Source organism: Argopecten irradians, chromosome 7 (genome assembly GCF_041381155.1).
Source record: "Argopecten irradians isolate NY chromosome 7, Ai_NY, whole genome shotgun sequence".
Classification (NCBI taxonomy): Eukaryota; Metazoa; Mollusca; class Bivalvia; order Pectinida; family Pectinidae; genus Argopecten; species Argopecten irradians.
Window position 1 is genome coordinate 38,630,800 of NC_091140.1, and position 18,851 is coordinate 38,649,650.

General features: G+C 33.2%; 2 protein-coding genes across 3 annotated transcripts in view; one reads left to right on the forward strand and one right to left on the reverse strand.

The window, feature by feature from the left end:
* The first annotated feature begins 406 nt into the window (after positions 1 to 406).
* LOC138328381 (ubiquitin carboxyl-terminal hydrolase 27-like) lies at positions 407 to 15,077 on the forward strand. Of its 2 annotated transcripts, XR_011209202.1 has the most exons (14): positions 407 to 858; positions 2,881 to 2,910; positions 5,674 to 5,721; positions 6,072 to 6,149; positions 6,935 to 7,050; positions 7,689 to 7,773; positions 7,934 to 7,967; positions 9,463 to 9,560; positions 9,703 to 9,774; positions 10,215 to 10,410; positions 10,738 to 10,817; positions 12,216 to 12,320; positions 12,777 to 13,876; positions 14,542 to 15,077. XR_011209202.1 is itself a non-coding variant. In XM_069275167.1 (13 exons), exons 1-13 carry the CDS (start codon positions 535 to 537, stop codon positions 13,170 to 13,172), a joined length of 1,662 nt encoding a protein of 553 aa, XP_069131268.1. In that variant the 5' UTR covers positions 407 to 534; the 3' UTR covers positions 13,173 to 13,929. The 2 variants fall into 2 exon arrangements, 1 of the variants encoding a protein (XP_069131268.1); XM_069275167.1 differs by lacking the exon at positions 14,542 to 15,077 and having other exon boundaries at positions 12,777 to 13,929.
* Positions 15,078 to 15,244: 167 nt separating this feature from the next.
* LOC138328380 (protocadherin-15-like) overlaps positions 15,245 to 18,851 on the reverse strand; it is a 31,254-nt gene continuing 27,647 nt past the window's right edge. Inside the window, exons 14-18 of the mRNA XM_069275166.1 lie at positions 18,417 to 18,774; positions 17,895 to 18,053; positions 17,216 to 17,438; positions 16,675 to 16,715; positions 15,245 to 16,385 (exon numbers count right to left, since the gene is read on the reverse strand). Coding sequence (XP_069131267.1) covers positions 16,312 to 16,385; positions 16,675 to 16,715; positions 17,216 to 17,438; positions 17,895 to 18,053; positions 18,417 to 18,774 — 855 coding nt within the window. The 3' untranslated portion in view covers positions 15,245 to 16,311. The remainder of the gene's footprint in view (positions 16,386 to 16,674; positions 16,716 to 17,215; positions 17,439 to 17,894; positions 18,054 to 18,416; positions 18,775 to 18,851) is intronic.

Consider the following 18,851-nt stretch of genomic DNA (forward strand, 5'->3'; position numbering starts at 1 on the left):
AACCGACATATCTAGTATAAAAATTAAGGACCTTTGTTTCCGTTCATATGTTGTTATATCACCCATTAAGAATTTAAAATAATGACTTCGGGCTATGCTCTCAGTCATTATTTATTCTACTCGGGTGATATAACACCATATAGACCGCAACAAAGGTCCATATTTAATTGATAAATGATTTCTTACAGTAAAAAATAATGCCACAGTTTGATAACTCACCATGAATATTACTGCTTGCCATACGTTCACAAACGTCAACTTAAATAAAATACATGTGCCTATAGATTCGGATAAAAAAATCAAGGGTAAACTATATCAATATTGTTATCTGAAATCTAGTACAATAGACAATAATCCTACTTTCGGTTTGCCTTGCTGTACGCTTATGGCTTGAAATAACGGTATAACCTAGTTTCGTTTTCTCGGTCTAATTGAAGGACTAACTCATGTTGATAGCAACTGCAATGTCATATGATTACATACATGTGAAGTCCATAAATCAAAGGATTACACACATTTGAAGTCCATTAGACAATGAATGTGTCTGATTTCATCCTATTCGGATTTACCAGTTTGGTGTTTGATCTCCTTTATTGTTTGGGTTATCCAGTAGGCAGAATTACCACTTCGGCGGAGTTCCATCCTTCCTCGCTCAAATCTACAGGAGTATATGGTAGTGGGCTATATTGTGCTAGTCACTACCAGGACAATGATGCTTATTTACATGTCGATACGGATCAACAGACAAACGGACAAGTGACTGACCGTATTCCGCCAATCGTGGAAGGATGGATTCTCGTCGGAATATTTTCATTTGTCTTCATTCTGGGTTTTATATGCTTGTTTTGGAAAATCCTAGTAAGTAATTTGTATACATTATAATACATGCTTTTATATGACTATATCTAGGACGCTATATTATTATACACCTACATGTAACTGACTAGTACAATGTACCTTGTGCTACGTACCCTGTACTCTGTTCCCTGTCCCCTGTACCTCGTTCCATATTTCCTGTTCCATGTACATGTACTTCGTAATTAGTATTCTGTGCACTGCTACATCATATTTACCTAATGAGTACAGTGTATGTTGTATAATTTAATCGCGAAAACGTTTTGAACAATTTTGATTGGGAAATATCAAACATGTACATATGTCCCCCAAAACGCACTGGCAGTCATATAAGTATGATGGTGGTAGTACATAATGTATGTAGATAATCTTCACAACACACGTTATGTACTAATGTTATTGTTTTATTATAGCGTCATCCAATGGCTTCGTGTTACCATGGCAATGAATCATAACACAAATGTTCAAATTGCTTCGTTATCTTTGATTAACAAGATGAAACAATTATGATAAATTTTGACCAATCAGGAGCATCCATTTTGTTACTTTGGTTACCAGTTTTTCAACAAAAAAAACTGTCGTGTTCAGGAAGCTCTCCGTTTCGAAATTACGATCCCGACAAAACAAAACCCACTAATTGGTATCCAACATACACCAGGGGTTACTATCACTATCGGTATATCCACTCATGGCAATTCAGCGTCGCCCAAACATACCTGTGTGTACATGTATTTTGTTATGACATATTCAAGGGTGGATATTAACAGGACAAAATGGAAGGCATAGGAATAAGGGGACATACCTAAAGATAAATCCTCATTTAACATGCTTATACTATAATAATAATAATAATATTATGGTGTGCCGAACGTTGCAAAATTCAATAAGTAAAAACATTTGTGCGAAAAAATTGTGTTTGTAATATATCGTTATATGTGTTCATTATTTTTAATTTGTGTGTATGAAAAAATATTGTGTGTATTTTTTTATATTTGAGTGTGAAAAAAATGGTTTGTGTGTAAAAATATATATTTGTGTGTGATTTTGTTTTATATTTGTGTGAACAAAATTTCTTTGTTTGTGTGAAAAATATATTTGTGTGCAATTTTTTTTTTATATTTGTGTGTAAAAAATATATTTGTGTGTGATGTTGTTTTATGTTTGTGTGTGAGAATCACACATATATATATATTTTACACACAAATATGTTTTTCACAGACACAGAGAAATTATTGAACAAAAATTTCATTTTTACATATGAATATTAAAAAATTTACACAAATATTCATGGTTTTTACACACAAATTAAACATATTGAACACATATAACGATATATTACAAAACAATTTTTTTCTTTACACATTTTATTTTACTTTTACTTTTAGCCAAAATTGTATTTGTCACATTTTGCCTACATATTTGTGATCATTATATGTAATTATTTTATACTCTTCAGAAAATAATACAGTTTTATGACATAAAACATTATTTTGATACCATTTTGGATCAAAAAGGGAACCCTGTCATACACCTATACTGGGCAACATTAATTTGGCCATAGCGCAGGCCCCTGGGACCTTTGAAGAATTTTTTAAACGTATTTCAAGAGTTTGCATTTATGTTGCTACATATAACATTTAATTTCAATAAAATTGGTTCGTGGGCAAATTTCCATTGTTCGTGAAAGAGGTCCTTTAATATGTTACTGTTAAACGATATATATGCATAAAATAAAACCAGAATTTTAATTTATCCACCCAAATTCGCAAAATTTATGAAAATCATGGGTTTACGTATTACAACTTGTCGTAAGAATGACGCTTTCAAAGGCTCGCGGGAATAAAACTCTTCGAGAAAGTTCCAAAAACTAAATCTTGATATTTTACATCAATGAAATTATTACAAATAATAACAATAAGTACAATTGATATATTTTCTTCAGAGCAATACTATGAACGTTAACTGCTTTTTTTTTATCTTAATAAGTCATTTAAATACATAATCATTTCATTAACTTGTTTCTAGAAGGAATGCTGTGCACCGGAAAAGGGACCTGTAAGTATTCGATTTTTATTTCAAACATAATTCTTTATCGCATGAGAGTTGTCTCCCATTTTACGATTACAACGACACACCATTTTAAAGTGTTTGTTGTTGTGATATTGTTGTAATGAAGAGGACTACTACTAATTATTCCAATTTTGCACATTCACGAGTTACGTCCCTTCTGTGTAGGTACGGTATCCATTCAATTTCTCCCATGGGTGCATTGCGGTCCCCACACTATCTTATAATTATATTATATTGTGGGGACCGAATGCATCATGGGAGAGATTGAGTATCCATTGTGACGTCAGTAATGTGTGAGCGAAAATAACGCTTTTTTCTATCAAATGTATGACGTAAGCTCGCAACATCACGTCACAATTAATACCTATCAACAATGGCAAAAAAAAAAACTCTTTTTATATGCAAATACAGAATAGTCAGTAAAATCGTTTTGAAATGGATGTTTAAGCAACCAAATCATTCAATTTTAAACTTATTTGGTTCTTGCCATATTCAATGCTTCTGAGGGGTTAATGTAGGAATTTTTATTCATTAAATTTTCATTTGAAGGTTATTTTCATAAAAAGCTTGTTTTTGATACATTTGTGTATTGTACACTGTACGCGTACGTTTGATTAAATGTTTAAACTCCTTTTGGGCATCGACAATGTATAAATAGTGAAACAGGATATTGTATAATAACAATAATGATACATAATGTCACGTGTTTATTCCATTAGACAACGACAATTGTTTGATAGTTATATAGAAACTAGCCAGCCAATAGTATAAATCAATGAAGGTGAACTTGCGATATATGTACATGTACTTCACTCCAGTGAAAAAGATCAATTTTGATATTTTCACTCGATTTTCACCAATGGAATGCAGCATTGACAGTGAAAATGTCAATTTGATGGTTATGTCATTAGTTTGTGCACAAAAATAAAGTCAAATTTTTGTGTGGAAGTATGACGTTATGCTCACAAAAATACGACGTAATAATAGCAAAGGCAAATAACTCTTTTTTTTCATAAAAAAATACCAACAAAGCATCATAAATTATATACCATAGCATTCTCAAGTCTTAAGATAATTGTAATAAATATCTATCATACAGAGCACCTACAGGGATGTAAGTATACGTTATGATAACGAATATTTTGAATATTGCAGAACAAATGCATTTGTTTGAAAGAAATCAGGAAATAATCAATTGATTATAATAAATCTATCGACAATTAGTTAACGTTGATAAAAGGCAAATAACTCTGAAAAATAAAATGGCGGAATAACCTTTGGCGGAACTAGTAGTGATGGTCTTCTAATGGAAGCGAGAAAACAAATGTAATAAATAGAATGTTCCTTGTTTCTTTATGAATGCCAGTAATTATTTCATCTCTTGAGGTGGAAACTTTGATATTTTTCACTCGTGCTTCCATTTCAATCGATGGAATATAACTTTGCTTTTTAGCCCACCATCATCAGATGGTGGGCTATTCAAATCGCCTTTCGTCCGTGGTCCGTCGTCCGTCCGTCCTTCCGTCCGTCCGTCCGTCCGTCCGTCCGTCCGTTAACAATTCTTGTTACCGCTATTTTCTCTAAAAGAACTGAAGGGATCTTTCTCAAATTTCATATGTAGGTTCCCCTAGGACCCTAGTTGTGCATATTGTATTTTGGGACTGATCGGTCAACAAGATGGCCGCCAGGCAGCCATCTTGGATTTTGATAGTTAAAGTTTGTTACCGCTATTTCTCAGAAAGTACTGAAGGGATCTTTCTCAAATTTCATATGTAGGTTCCCCTAGGACCCTAGTTGTGCATATTGCATTTTGGGACTGATCGGTCAACAAGATGGCCGACCAGCCGCCATCTTGGATTTTGATAGTTAAAGTTTGTTACGGCTAATTCTCAGAAAGTACTGAAGGGATCTTTCTCAAATTTCATTTGTAGGTTCCCCTAGGACCCTAGTAGTGCATATTGCATTTTGGGACTGATCGGTCAACAAGATGGCCGCCAGGTAGCCATCTTGGATTTTGATAGTTAAAGTTTGTTACCGCTATTTCTCAGAAAGCACTGAAGGGATCTTTCTCAAATTTCATATGTAGGTTCCCCTAGGACCCTAGTTGTGCATATTGTATTTTGGGACTGATCGGTCAACAAGATGGCCGCCAGGCAGCCATCTTGGATTTTGATAGTTAAAGTTTGTTACGGCTATTTCTCAGAAAGTATTGAAGGGATTGTTCTCAAAATTCATATGTAGGTTCCCTAGGACCCTAGTAGTGCATATTGCATTTTGGGACTGATCAGTCAACAAGATGGCCGCCAGGTAGCCATCTTGGATTTTGATAGTTAAAGTTTGTTACCGCTATTTCTCAAAAAGCACTAAAGGGATCTTTCTCAAATTTCATATGTAGGTTCCCCTAGGACCCCAGTTGTGCATATTGCATTTTGGGACTGATCGGTCAACAAGATGGCCGCCAGGTAGCCATCTTGGATTTTGATAGTTAAAGTTTGTTACCGCTATTTCTCAGAAAGTATTGAAGGGATTGTTCTCAAATATCATATGTAGGTTCCTCTAGGACCCTAGTTCTGCCTATTGCATTTTGCGACCACCATCTTGGATTTTGATAGTTTAAAGTTTGAAAAGCAGAAAAAAGAATTGTAAGTTTGAAAAGCAGAGAAAAGATCCCTCTTTCATTTGTCAGACATAGATCAATCTTTGGTGGGCGCCAAGATCCCTCTGGGATCTCTTGTTGATTTTTACTAGGGAATACCTAATATTGGAAACACCTGCTATATGAATGCTGTTCTACAGGTAAATATGTATTTTTTATGATAGGCGATATTGTTTATGCGCTATATTGGTATAATATAAGGACTAAACTTAGATCTGCATTATATGTCATACGTTTATCTATTATGTGTTTTATTTTGACGTTTAATTAAAATTTTGCTGATACATGTTCAAACGAGAACACGAGTTTTGATAATCTATTATGCTTGTTTACACGCTCAAACATTCTGTATAGCGATTGTTTTATTACATCCTGTTGATCGTTTCGCTAAGAGCTGCTTTACCATTTTGTCGTTAGTATTCAACAATTCGTATTCCTAGAAATATTTGTGCTAGGTTAACATTTTTTTTGTTCTGTTTCACATTATCAGGTTCTTAGCTGGACACCAAACTTTGGAAAACAATTGCAAAAAATGCAAGAGTCCATTGGATTAAACAGAATCGATTGGGTAATGTATATGAAAATTACTGGGTTTTTAATACATTAAAGAAAAAATAGAATCAATACATGAAATTTACCAAAATTTCAAAAACAAAAATAAGATCAGAATATGATGCTTCACCGCTAACAAATGTTTTTTTTTTCAAAAAACAAAATCAGACAAATCATTATTTTTCTCCAGTTACACCATTACCACCATTGAAAAGTTTGAGCTTCTTATTTTACTTCATCGTCAAAAAAGGAAACATAATTCATTGTATCCCCAAAAAAATCACGTCACAATTTCTTATATGGAATTGCGCTTCCAACAAAAGCAATACAATTCATTATAATATATTTTGTGTTAATTAGTCATACATTAACATCAGTCAACACAAATTATTATTTATATAATGGATATCAATCATGCGCTGTCGGCGTTGGAGCATCTTAAACTAAAATATATTTTTGATGAAAGTTTATCTATAATTTTTTTTATTTGTTTTGATAAAAGTTTATCTATAGTTCTATTCTTTGTTTTGATAAAATTTTATCTATAATTCTATTTATTTTAGTAAAAGTTTATCTTTAATTCTATTAATAGTTTGGATAAAATTTTATCGATAATTCTATTAATTGTTTTGATGAAAGTGTTTATCTATATATTCTAATATTTGTTCTAATTAAAGTTTATCTATTATATGTTTTGGTTTAGTCCTTCTTTCCATGTCTGCTCTTGTTCTTAGCTTTGATTGCTATGCATGTTTATTGTTCTACGTCTTCATATTCCTCCTCGTTACTTATTATCGACAGGCGTCTGCGCATCCAAGGCTAGATATATCCCTATTACGACTGATAGAATATGTCCGTGCTGGAAACGCTGTACCAGAAGAAATTGCAACAGCAATACTCAACGATATTCGGAAACTGTATGTAAGCTTTGCCAATCTAAGATTTGAGGTTTTCAATTTCTAATCAAAATCTTCAAAAGACGATTTAGAAAATAAAAAATAATGTCTGACTACTTTATTTAATTTCGTATTCATTAGACATGTTTGACATTTCGTTTGTTTTCATACTTAAAATCTTGCATTATGATTGGCGATTATCAAAAACAAAATCCGATAATGGTGCGAATCCCCGATGTTTTCGTGACGTCACAATAGAACACTTGACGTTGCGTATTGATTGGAAAAATAATACTCTGATGAAATTAAGAAAAAATATTATGATATAGAACATACTAATCATTTCATTATTTTTTTTTCATTAATCAATTTTTAGAAATATGCATGATGCTGAAATTATGCCAATATTCACTAGAGTTGAAACAATGGAACCGGCAGCTTTGGAACCTATTGCCTATTGTTTCGGTAGTTCACTCGTGTCAAATATCGATGTTGTTTTATCATATCAAGCTATAATCAGTAAAAAGAGCTGCGTAATGTTACACAGCGTAATATGTGCACAAATAATGGTGACGTTAATTACAACATACATCGTTAACGTCATCGGCCTTCTCTAATGCGTCGTCCACTTCACTATTTAATCATTTTATATTGAGCAGTGATCGAACATTTAACGGTTATGAACAACAAGACAGCTTCCAGTTTTTCAATACAGTTATAAGTGGGCTTGAAGCTTTGTCAAAGGTATGTAGATTTTATTTTACATATAGTTTTCTTAATATCGTGTCATCGTCTTAATCATTCGCCATATTGCTTATTTGTGAAAACTTGTATGTTTATTAAAAATTGGTATTATATCATCACTTTATATAAGTAGTGATAAAAAGTGTTATCGATGTTTCAGGAAATGATGTCAAATGGACAGGAATGCCAAAAAGGTAAGCCCTTATTTAATGTTACAGTCCATGCATAGTTATATATCAATAATTATCATACTAAATCCGATTTTCTGATTGGCTTATTCTTTTTCTCATATACTACGAAGGAAAAATTCGAGAATGGCGCGAATACCTAACGTTTTCATGACGTCACAATACAGACGTCGACGTTGCGTATTGATTTAGAAAAAAGATAATTAATCCATTGGAAAAAAGCCAATGGAATCGCACGTTTAAACGTATTTTGTATTATTAAGTAGTCTGAAAATTTAATTATAAGCATTAATGTAACTACTTTATAATTTCATCGGTTTATGAAATAAATTTAGTTTACAGACTTTTGTTCGAATCCGTTATGCGGATTCTTACAGTTTGCAAACAAAATTTCTTTCATATCCCGATGATTTTAAAGAATTAATGCCATCAGCGCTTAAATGATAAATTCTATTTACGTTTTGTTTTTGGTACCCTGTACCTTAATTGATTCTCTTACATGTCTTGACACATTATGATGATTTTACTAAAGGTTTTTGACCAACCACAAAGTGTTTTTTATAACAAACTTATGCTTATAAGTCCCCTGCCGATGAAACCGGGGGAGAGGGACTATATTTTCTGTCGGCAACTTTGGTTTTCCATACGATAACATGAGAAAGAATTTATTGTCATTAATGGAACTTCTTACAATAGGAGTTTATGGGGAAACTTGGCTCTGGATTAAATGAGGTCAAAAGGTCAACTATAAAAATCGCTATCACTAATCATAGGATTGATTTCGCAAATTTTGATTTCAAAACGGTAGCTTTAAGTATTTTGCTGAAACTTCATTCAACGGTAGCTTATGTGGTATCACTGTTAATGCTTAAATGATCAAATACAAAGGTCATAGGTGCTAAAATAAATAAATCTTAAATAGATAAATGGCACTGGTAAAGCATGTAGGTATCGACAGGGGATATTAACTATTTCAGCAATACTCGTAATCATTGTTACTAAATGGATATAGAAGTTTATTACTGGGAAGGCTTTTGCTATGTTTTGGTGTAGCTTTCCTGGTGTCCGCCTGGATTATAGGATCATAATCGTGTGTTTTTTACTCTGATAGTGGAATTAAGATATTATATAGCAATGTGTGATTTTGTTCCAGACATTCTTATGCACACACGTGTATTTCGACACCCACTATTGGTTATTACTGTAGATCCCGTTGTTTTTATAACAATGTATACGATCAGGTATAACATATCAGGTACGTGTCAGCTAAATCAGGTCAATGTCTTGAGATATAATAATTAATTATCATAGCGTTATGACCTATTTCAATGTTCTATACTTGTTTTCGGATGATATTTACTGACCAGTGCCATTGAACCCCAGAACATTGTAATCAGTGGGATATGACTCTTCGTATTATGATCTCTGAGTTCATTGTCTAGTTCCGGTATAGTTTTGTTGATGACAAAATGATAATATTGCATTGATTGTATTTTTACAGATGAAACAGAATTAGAAAGGCTGATGAATACAAGTCCTATATCTCGTTTGTTTGGAGGTGTCTTTGTCACTGTTTACACATACACAAACTGTGATCATGTACGTAAACTATTTTCATAAAATGTTTGTTATGTAATATAATTAAGCATTGTTCTCAATACATCACCGGTTAATGACGCCATAAAAAAACACTCTTTAAAATAAGCTTTTAATGTCTGCCTCTTTGTTTCATCTTTAACAGGTTGAGACAGTATTTCAGAGGTTCACCGGTATCCCTGTAGATATTCCTGTTGCCAATGCAACCATCAAACAGGTATGATTAAGATCTGATTTGTGATTTCATTTTATCTCATATCGGATCCTTTCAGCATTTAATGTTATGAATGAAAACATTCAATGTTAGTGACATAGTAAGATTACATAATTACATAGTCTTTCTTATTTCGGTATCGTGTTTATCTTTTCATTTTAAATAAAGGGGTACATTAATGTACAAGTAATGTAACGAAATTAATATTTAGATTTCCCTATATGTATGTACAAGTATTAATTAGTTTTTTTAATGTGTCGTTGGTAAACTGTACGTTAAATACACATATCTCCACACAAATATACCATGTAGACAAAATCCAAAACATTGATTGCTAATCATTTATTGGCATTGTAGCAGGCTAATAACAAATATTTTACCGCAATGTATAGTTTATAATTGTATTCGTTGTGCGTGAATAAAAACTAAGTCACAATTTGCAGACACATACCAACAGCAGTGGTGCTGCGAGCTCAAATTATGCAACAGATCGAAATAATAAGCGATCCCAACGTTGTCTTCACACATTGTGTGCAGAATGTGGGGACACAAACTTGGAAAAAGGCCTGTCACTTTGGACAGACTCGGAGGAGATGAACGATATGTCATGTAGAATGTGCGAGGGAAATGGAAAGTCAGGTACTGCTTAAACCTCAACTAAGCGAATCATTCAAAGTAACTGAAAACATACTCTGTTGGTGTTTTCAGGTGTTGCTTAAATCTATATTAAGCAATTCGTATAATGTAATTGCGGTCAGTGTTTTTCTTGACATTTTCTACAATTTTTCTACAAAATTGGACATCGACGATTGAGAACGCTCGCTACGCATCGACCTATAAATACAAATATAAATCATGTTCATACGAGCTCTTGGCATGAGTAGAAGGTGATGTTTGAAACAATCTGTATGAGTTTTATGTTTGATCAATTTTATGCATTTACACGGTATAAACTCTTGTTTACAGGTATCGTAACCACGACAATGAGATTGATGCTGGTATCATTGCCTCCAATATTGGTGTTTCAATTCAACAGGTTTCAACAGGTAAACATAACGTTTTGGCATATCTATATGTAATTCTGTCTCCATGTCATTGTTTGGTGATCGGGTTTGTTTGATGCCATATTTACATAAACACTTGTCCTATACAAACTAATCGAGTCAAGTGAAAGTGAAGTATAACTGACCCCAAAAAAAAACTGACCATTATTACGTCAGTAATGTTGACATGGTTACATCAAGTGATCATCGTCAAAATGGCTGTTCAATCTTGTGGATTAAATCGTCGCTGATAAAAACGATGGTTTGCTTAATAGCTCAAAAGGTTCTAAATTTAATGTTACCGTATTTGTCATGTTACTATATTTCTTTCATACCTATGAGTGTAATACCCGGTTTCCTCATGCAATTCACTGAGACTTGGTTACATAGCTACTATTTTCTTGGTAAAATGCTAATATTGTTGTCCGTAAATAGGCTTGATTCACTATTATGGACGCGAACAACGGATTTTTCGTTAAATATTATGCAATTTTCATGTATGGAGCATTGACTTGCAGTCATGGTTTTCTTTAAATGTTTATTTTTAAAAATGTAATAAAACTTCAAGATATGAGTAAAAATACTCAGTCATGTCGAGTATCGGGTTTGACAACATTTTTTACCCTCTTTGAGAATATCCATATCCTTCATATACACATATGAATGAGTCGTATGGCAAATGATGAATTCTTATGTATAATGAAAGGGCGTGATTTTCATTGATTTGTCTAATTACAACTGAAGGAGCCTAACATGACTTGACAGGCCATTTTACCAGTTCACATGATATTCGTTAGCTGCAAACAAATCAGTCGTCCCACGTCCGATATACAGAAAGCTTAACAATGGCTGTAACCGTTATTCCACATACTTTTAAGTTTTTGTAAAGGGCGAAGTCGGTGTGAAAATTGTGTGTCCAGAAAGAGGAGGGCTCTAAATTTAATTGCCTCTAAATACGTGATAAATATGAGTCTTTGTCAGATACAGTTCAAGGGATTTATCCATAAATACATCACAATTCTTTCACTGATGGTATTTTCTTGATTTCATAGGACATTATTGTGAACACAAAAAATAATATATTTAATGTTTTATCTATTTAATTAGTTATTGGTATATCATGCATACTCTTATATTCGGATAGTGAAATAGATAAGTATTTCATCACTATGAAATTATCTCGTTTCTAGTAGTACAGATACATGGCTAAATGGTACACTCCAAGTACAAGTCCATCTAAATATTCTCTTATTATTCGTGTTAGGATTTTAGAATCAATAATTCAGCTACAAAGTATTTTGCTGCACCCCTTCAATTTAATTTCCTTTAATCACATATTTCTTTTTCATTTTATTTTGTCAATATTGTATAACACTCGTAAAGTGCTTTTTTTGTTTGAAGGATGACTCTGGCAGGCTTTATAAATCAAACGAATGTTTGAGTTACCCTGAATATCTGGACATGGCACCGTTCTGTTCTGCAACATTTCCAATAATCCAAGGACGAGTAAGTTGCAACGCATTAAAATAACAATACAATTTAAAACAAATACGTGTTTTGTCTCTTGCGACGGCTATGTAGGACTGTCAAAGAACGATTTTTTTTCAGTTTTCTTCGTGTTAAGCATCAGTACTATTTGATTCCGCTTTCCACATGCAAAGAACAATTTTATTTCGGCTTCAACGTGTAAGACAAAAGAACAATTCTGTTCTTTTTCCATACACAAACGACCCATTTTCTTTCCGCTCTCCATGTTCAAAGTCTATCCCGCTTTCTGCGTGCACAGTAAATTAACAATTTTATCATCTTTCCTCATTCAATACAAATGTTCTTGGACTTTTAGTTAAATAAACCTAAAATATTCTTAATTTACCAATAGCTTTCAGCAGAACATGAAATGATTAAAAAAAAAAAAAAAAAAAACCACATTTTTAAATTGGAATATGAATATTGTTTTAATAGGACATGGGTCTTTTATCAACCATCTACCGCCTGTACGGTGTAGTATGCCACAGTGGGTCAATAACCAGCGGTCATTACACATCATATGTCCGAACAACTTACCATCAAGAAGAAGAATTTGAAAAGAGGTTCCTCACCAAACGCTGGTTGGATCCAGAGAAGTTTGCCCACAAAATACAAGACAACCGCACTGCTGAATATGGTCAGAATACTACCACGCCATACCAATATCCCGGCACTAACGGTAAATCTGCTGAAGGAGTTAAGAAGGAAGCATCGCCAAATACAGAGAATGAGATCTGGTACTATATAAGTGACTCTAGCGTTTCTGAATGCAAAAAGGAGTCTGCCCTTTGTGAACCAACAGCATATCTACTGATGTATGAACGTAATTGAGCAAGTTTTGCCTAGTCAATAATAGACAAGTATGTTTAAATTTAAGTACAAGTTATTTCATTTGGTTGATGCTGCGTAGAAGTATATGTATAATGATTTTAACAGTTTAAACATATGTTTCTGAGAAATGTCGCTTCTCGTTCTGTTTTGCAACGCATGAAAATAACCAAACATCCGAGCGTATATAATATTTCTTTAAACACGTGTCAATATTAACTATTTGGTCAAACCCTTTATCTTGTCATTCATGCTAATTCTAGTTCTTGATATAAACGAAAAAGTCAATCCACTTTTTTTTTACTGAAGTATCCTTTTGAAAAGAGATGAGTTTTCTTTCCTGTAAAGGCTGTAAGAGTTTTCAAAGACTGGGACACAAATTCCACCGACAATGTGACCTTTCATAAAATCTGGATAAAACGGATGCGATGTTTGGTGTATGATGTAAATGATATTTTTAGTTTTTGTACCTGTTTTTATGATAAGTGAATTTAAATTGAAGTGATTTTACATGTTTTAGTTCAATAATTGACTTTACTGTGTATCATTTTCTTATGGTATTGAATCCAAATTGATTTTTATTTTATTTTAACAGGAAATATGTTGATATTGGGTTTAACATTGGTATCATCATAATTCGCACAAAAGCTGCAGGGTAGCGATGGCAGTGTAGTGAATCCATGATCATTTCACGAACCAAGGGGAATGTTTTTAAAAGTTTTCCAATTTACAATCTTATGTGAAAAATAACAATTAAATGATTTTAACAGTTTAAACATATGTTTCTGAGAAATGTCGCTTCTCGTTCTGTTTTGCAACGCATGAAAATAACCAAACATCCGAGCGTATATAATATTTCTTTAAACACGTGTCAATATTATGTATTTGGTCAAGCCCTTTATCTTGTCATTTATGCTAATTCTAGTTCTTGATATAAACGAAAAAGTCAATCCCATTTTTTTTTTCTGAAGCAACCTTTTGAAAAGAAGTGAGTTTTCTTTCATGAAAAAGTTGTGAGAGTTTTCAAAGACTGAGACACACATTCCACCGACAATGTGACCTTTCATAAAATCTGGATAAAACGGATACGATGTTTTGTGTATGATGTAAATGATATTTTTAGTTTTTGTACCTGTTTTATGATAAGTGAATTTAAATTGTAGTGATTTTACAAGTTTTAGTTCAATAATTGACTTTACTGTGTATCATTTTCTTATTGTATTAAATCCAAATTGATTTTTATTTTATTTTACCAGGAAATATGTTGACATTGGGTTTAACATTGGTATCATCATAATTCGCACAAAAGCTGCAGGGTAGCGAGTGGCAGTGTTGTGAGAATCCATGATCATTTCACGAACCAAGGGGAAAGTTTTTTAAAAGTTTTCCAATTTACAATCTTATGTGAAAAATAACAATTACAATATATTATTTCATTAATAAGCACACGCTTTTAATAAATAAATTTAAAAACAACTGTTTACCATAGATATTCACTGTACAATCGCATCGACGTAACAATACAACAAACAAATATCAATCAGTATTCATGTATATTATGTATATAGATCTCAAATTAATTTTGAGAACAATTTCATGCCATTTTTTTTGTTACAGCTAGGATACTGTAAACCAATTCTCTTTCGCGTGCTTTTTACTTTTTGCGGTCAGAGTAAATCTGAGAAAGTTATCCATACAAATTAATGTCTACACCTTAAATATTGAAGGAAAATTTCGTTAACAGTTTAAATCCGCGAATATTCATTTTCTCGAAATAGTTTTGAAATAGAACTCGGAAATTTAGAAGTCGCGAAAGAAGGATGGTTACAGTACTTCATAACGAGTATATCATATTGTAATTTATTTTCAATTATAGTTTAAGCAACTTCAATAAAGCATAAAGAGATTTCGTAAATTTTGACTGAGTATATTGATATCTATGATTGAAAATTAACTAAAAATAAAAAAATCTTTGATACAAAAGTATGCATTAAAGATAAATCCCTATCTTTAGAGAAAAACAATGGAAAAAGTCGTCACATATGCACAATATCGCAGCAATGCACTTTCATTTTCATACATCAAGCATTCTGTATTATCGTCAAACGCTTTCTCACAATCTTTCTTTCAAAGATTATATATGCTCTAAAGCGAATAGTCGAACAAAGGAAGGCTAAATAAATTCGGTAATGATGGTGTTATATATCCAGTACTATTTCTATGAAATAGAAAATAAAATTCCACGTCAATATCGCTCTGCATGCGAAGGAATTAATTTATTTGATAAGAATCCCAAAGCTTCCTCTCGGCTGGCTATGTCCGTGTTGACATTTCCACACAGCCTCGTTTTCAAAGAGAAAGGCGAATTTATTTTTAGAACTGTGCTAAATTCACCGTAAGTTCAATGGTGAAACTGGGCAACATCAGCAAAACTTGAATGCCGTTTAGATATGTAAGGACTTTTGGAAGGCCAATGAACATATTTAGACTGTTTTTCGTTGCTCAAGTATTCACCTGAAATTTATAAATAACCACGTGCTCTATTATCATATGGCAAATGTTAAACATATGTCACTGATTATTAAAACCAAAAGCATGTATAACGACTGTCGACTATTAAACATTGTAAAATGATCAAACACGCACTTCTGAATCCTTACACTGAGCATGCACATACTACTTCGGACCATTATCAAACATTACATCTTTAATATACAACTCATGTTCTCTTTAGACCTCTTAAAGCATGACACTGTTCTGAAATCTGTCAGACACCACATAAACACATCATAATGATTAGCCACGCACGCACAAACAATCATTTTTAATATCACATTTAAAATGACACTTCATGTTAGAATACCTTTCTTCTGTACCTGAAAATGTACCATATCCAAGGTACGATATGTAAACATATTAAGCCATACATGATATGCAGATACCTTTCGTTATTCTACACAAAATTGCAAAGTTTTCTTTTCAAGAATAGCCTCCGCATATTTTATTGCATTGAATCTTATCCCAACACTATTGTTAAAGTAATGGAGTTCAAAACACTGCCTTACTCCTTAATCCATCATGCACAGTGCCTGTGATTATTTTTGGCCAGGTACACCTGCATAACTTCAGAAGAGGTGGCAAATTATAACCGAGTAACTCTAGTACGGTTGTGTCCTAGTCCACTTATTTCAGGATTTCGTATCTTCTTCCGTAACCCTTTGTGTTAAAACAAAACATAATTTCGTTACTTCAAACCTTGATTTCTGGTGAATCAGGAACAATGTATGTACAAAATCAACATAATCAGTGTAAGCAGATTTAATTTCATTCGAGACACTATATACGAATCTCGGCAAATTTAGGGTGAGTCTCGAATGCTATTTGTTACAGTACCGAGAACGAAACTCAACAAGGTGAACAGCAAGTTATGTCGATTTAAACATATTACTGTTTACTAATGCATTGTAGCTTGTTTCAAACTACTTCTGCGTGAAATTGTACTCACCTGTGGAATTTTTCGACTTCTTTGAAGTTCTTTTCCGTCTTCTGCAAACCAAATGTGAACATCAACTATTACGATTTGTTATGTTAAATAAAACAGCTGTCACAAAACAACAAAAACAAATAGTGGCAGCACAATTCTGATTCCATATCTCTGGATGAACGATTTTTCGAAGACACCAGTTCAGAGTAGTATAGGTCAATCAAAAGCGACGTCTTTACAAACTGTGGGACAATATTCAAATCAATCGCAATATTTGTTGCAAACAACACTGAATTACTCATTTCCACGCCATTATACCATGTGCAAATAAACAAATTTTCACAGCTAATTCAGAGAGTATGATCTAAAATCAGGTCTGAAAAGCAATAATTCTTCTAATCAGCTTTCCTATTCTAAAATCTGTATTATAAAAATTGAAATACGCTTACTCTGTACATATGTTATGAATATATTCTTCCTTGCTGCCTTCATTTTAAGCATAATGTCCTTTCCATCAAACTCTCAGTTTCTAACTAAGCATACATATTTACTATAGACTTACCTTTTACAAAACGTATCCCTTACTACTACTCCAAATGATTTGAGTACACCATGGTTATAAATCAGGTGCCCTATTAAAATAATAGCTCCAAAACCACACATTCCGAAAATGATTATCCAGATGACATTCGGCGGATATTCTACGAAGTTGAGGTACCTCTCGGTAGTTGTTGTTGTTGGTACTGTTGTGGTAGATAGAACAACGACCGTGATGGTAGCTGTGTCTGTAAAACGTTGCAAAAATAACATACAACCGATGAAAAAATACGGATTTGATTAAAGTCATAGTATTATTGAATATGTTACAAAAACAACTTGAATTATGGTCTATTATTAATATTGTTTATTTTTATCTTTATTTCTTAAAAAATGTCACGTGCGATTAATTTCGCATGGGAAAATTAGACCAAAAGAGGTCTAATTCGCGAAAAGCCGTCATGCGTGAAAACTACTCATTCAAATCAACAAATGTTGTTGACAATAGAGGTAGGGTACAAAAGAAATATTCATATTTCGCCTTTTCGTTTTCCCTTGTGAGTAGGTATTTATAGTGATGTCAAATATTTTTAAGCGAAACTTACGTCATTTCTATAAAAGTGTAGCGGTGAGTTCACAAAACATGATGAAATAATCATTGCGCATGCGCAAGGACGATAATGGTGTACGGTATAGAGTATTACCATTTAGGCCGCCGTAATCCGTAACGATGGCTGTAAATGTGAAACTGGTTCCTTCTCCCAGAGCTGACACTGATTTCGTGATGTACACACCCCCAGTTCCAGTCACGCCGAAATAAGTGTCGGTAAGGCCGCTCTGGTCGATAGAATACGTCATCGATCCTACAAAGACAGGGCGGTCATTTGTTTTCGTCCATGCAAATATTAAGAAAATCTTCATTTTTGCCTACTGGTAATCTTGAACCAAATCAATCGAAAGGGGGAGAGAAATGTTAAATAAATGTAAATGTTAAATGAGAAAATATTTGGTTCTACAATGCAACATACATTTTATCAAATTGGACCAAATCAGAAAAGCCATACATGTAGATGCTTCGTCACGGTATATATACAGTATAAACCTAATTTTATTATTGTTCTTATGACAATTTGTCAGATTCAGTTCATGCAGTTTATATCAAGAAGCCACCGATCAAGCAAAATCAAAATTCGTGGTAAATATGTTTAAATGCCTTTTCCACTCACCATAAATTCCTAGATCGCCATCAGTTGCTGTCATCGTACCAATGACGTCACCAACATTTGCGTACATCGTTGTAGTAAAAGTGTAGTAGTTCGCTCCAAAGCTTGGCGTGTTGTCGTTGATGTCATTTATCGTAATAAACAGAGTGGACGTCGCTGCTAGGTCACCATCAGATGCCGATACAACACAGGAAACTGGCGTCACCTTGTTACCTATGTCAAGGTCGTAGTCAATGGCAAAGGAAATGACGCCAGTAGAAGGATTGATGAGAAAGTCTTGACAATCTATACTATAAGTGATGACGTCACCAGTATCGGGATCTGTCGATGAGAGCCCCGGATCACCAACAACGATATTAGCCTATAAAATTACGTAGAAAATCATAAAGACATCTTAGAAGCCTTTTCATATAAACATGTTAAAATGTGGATTACATA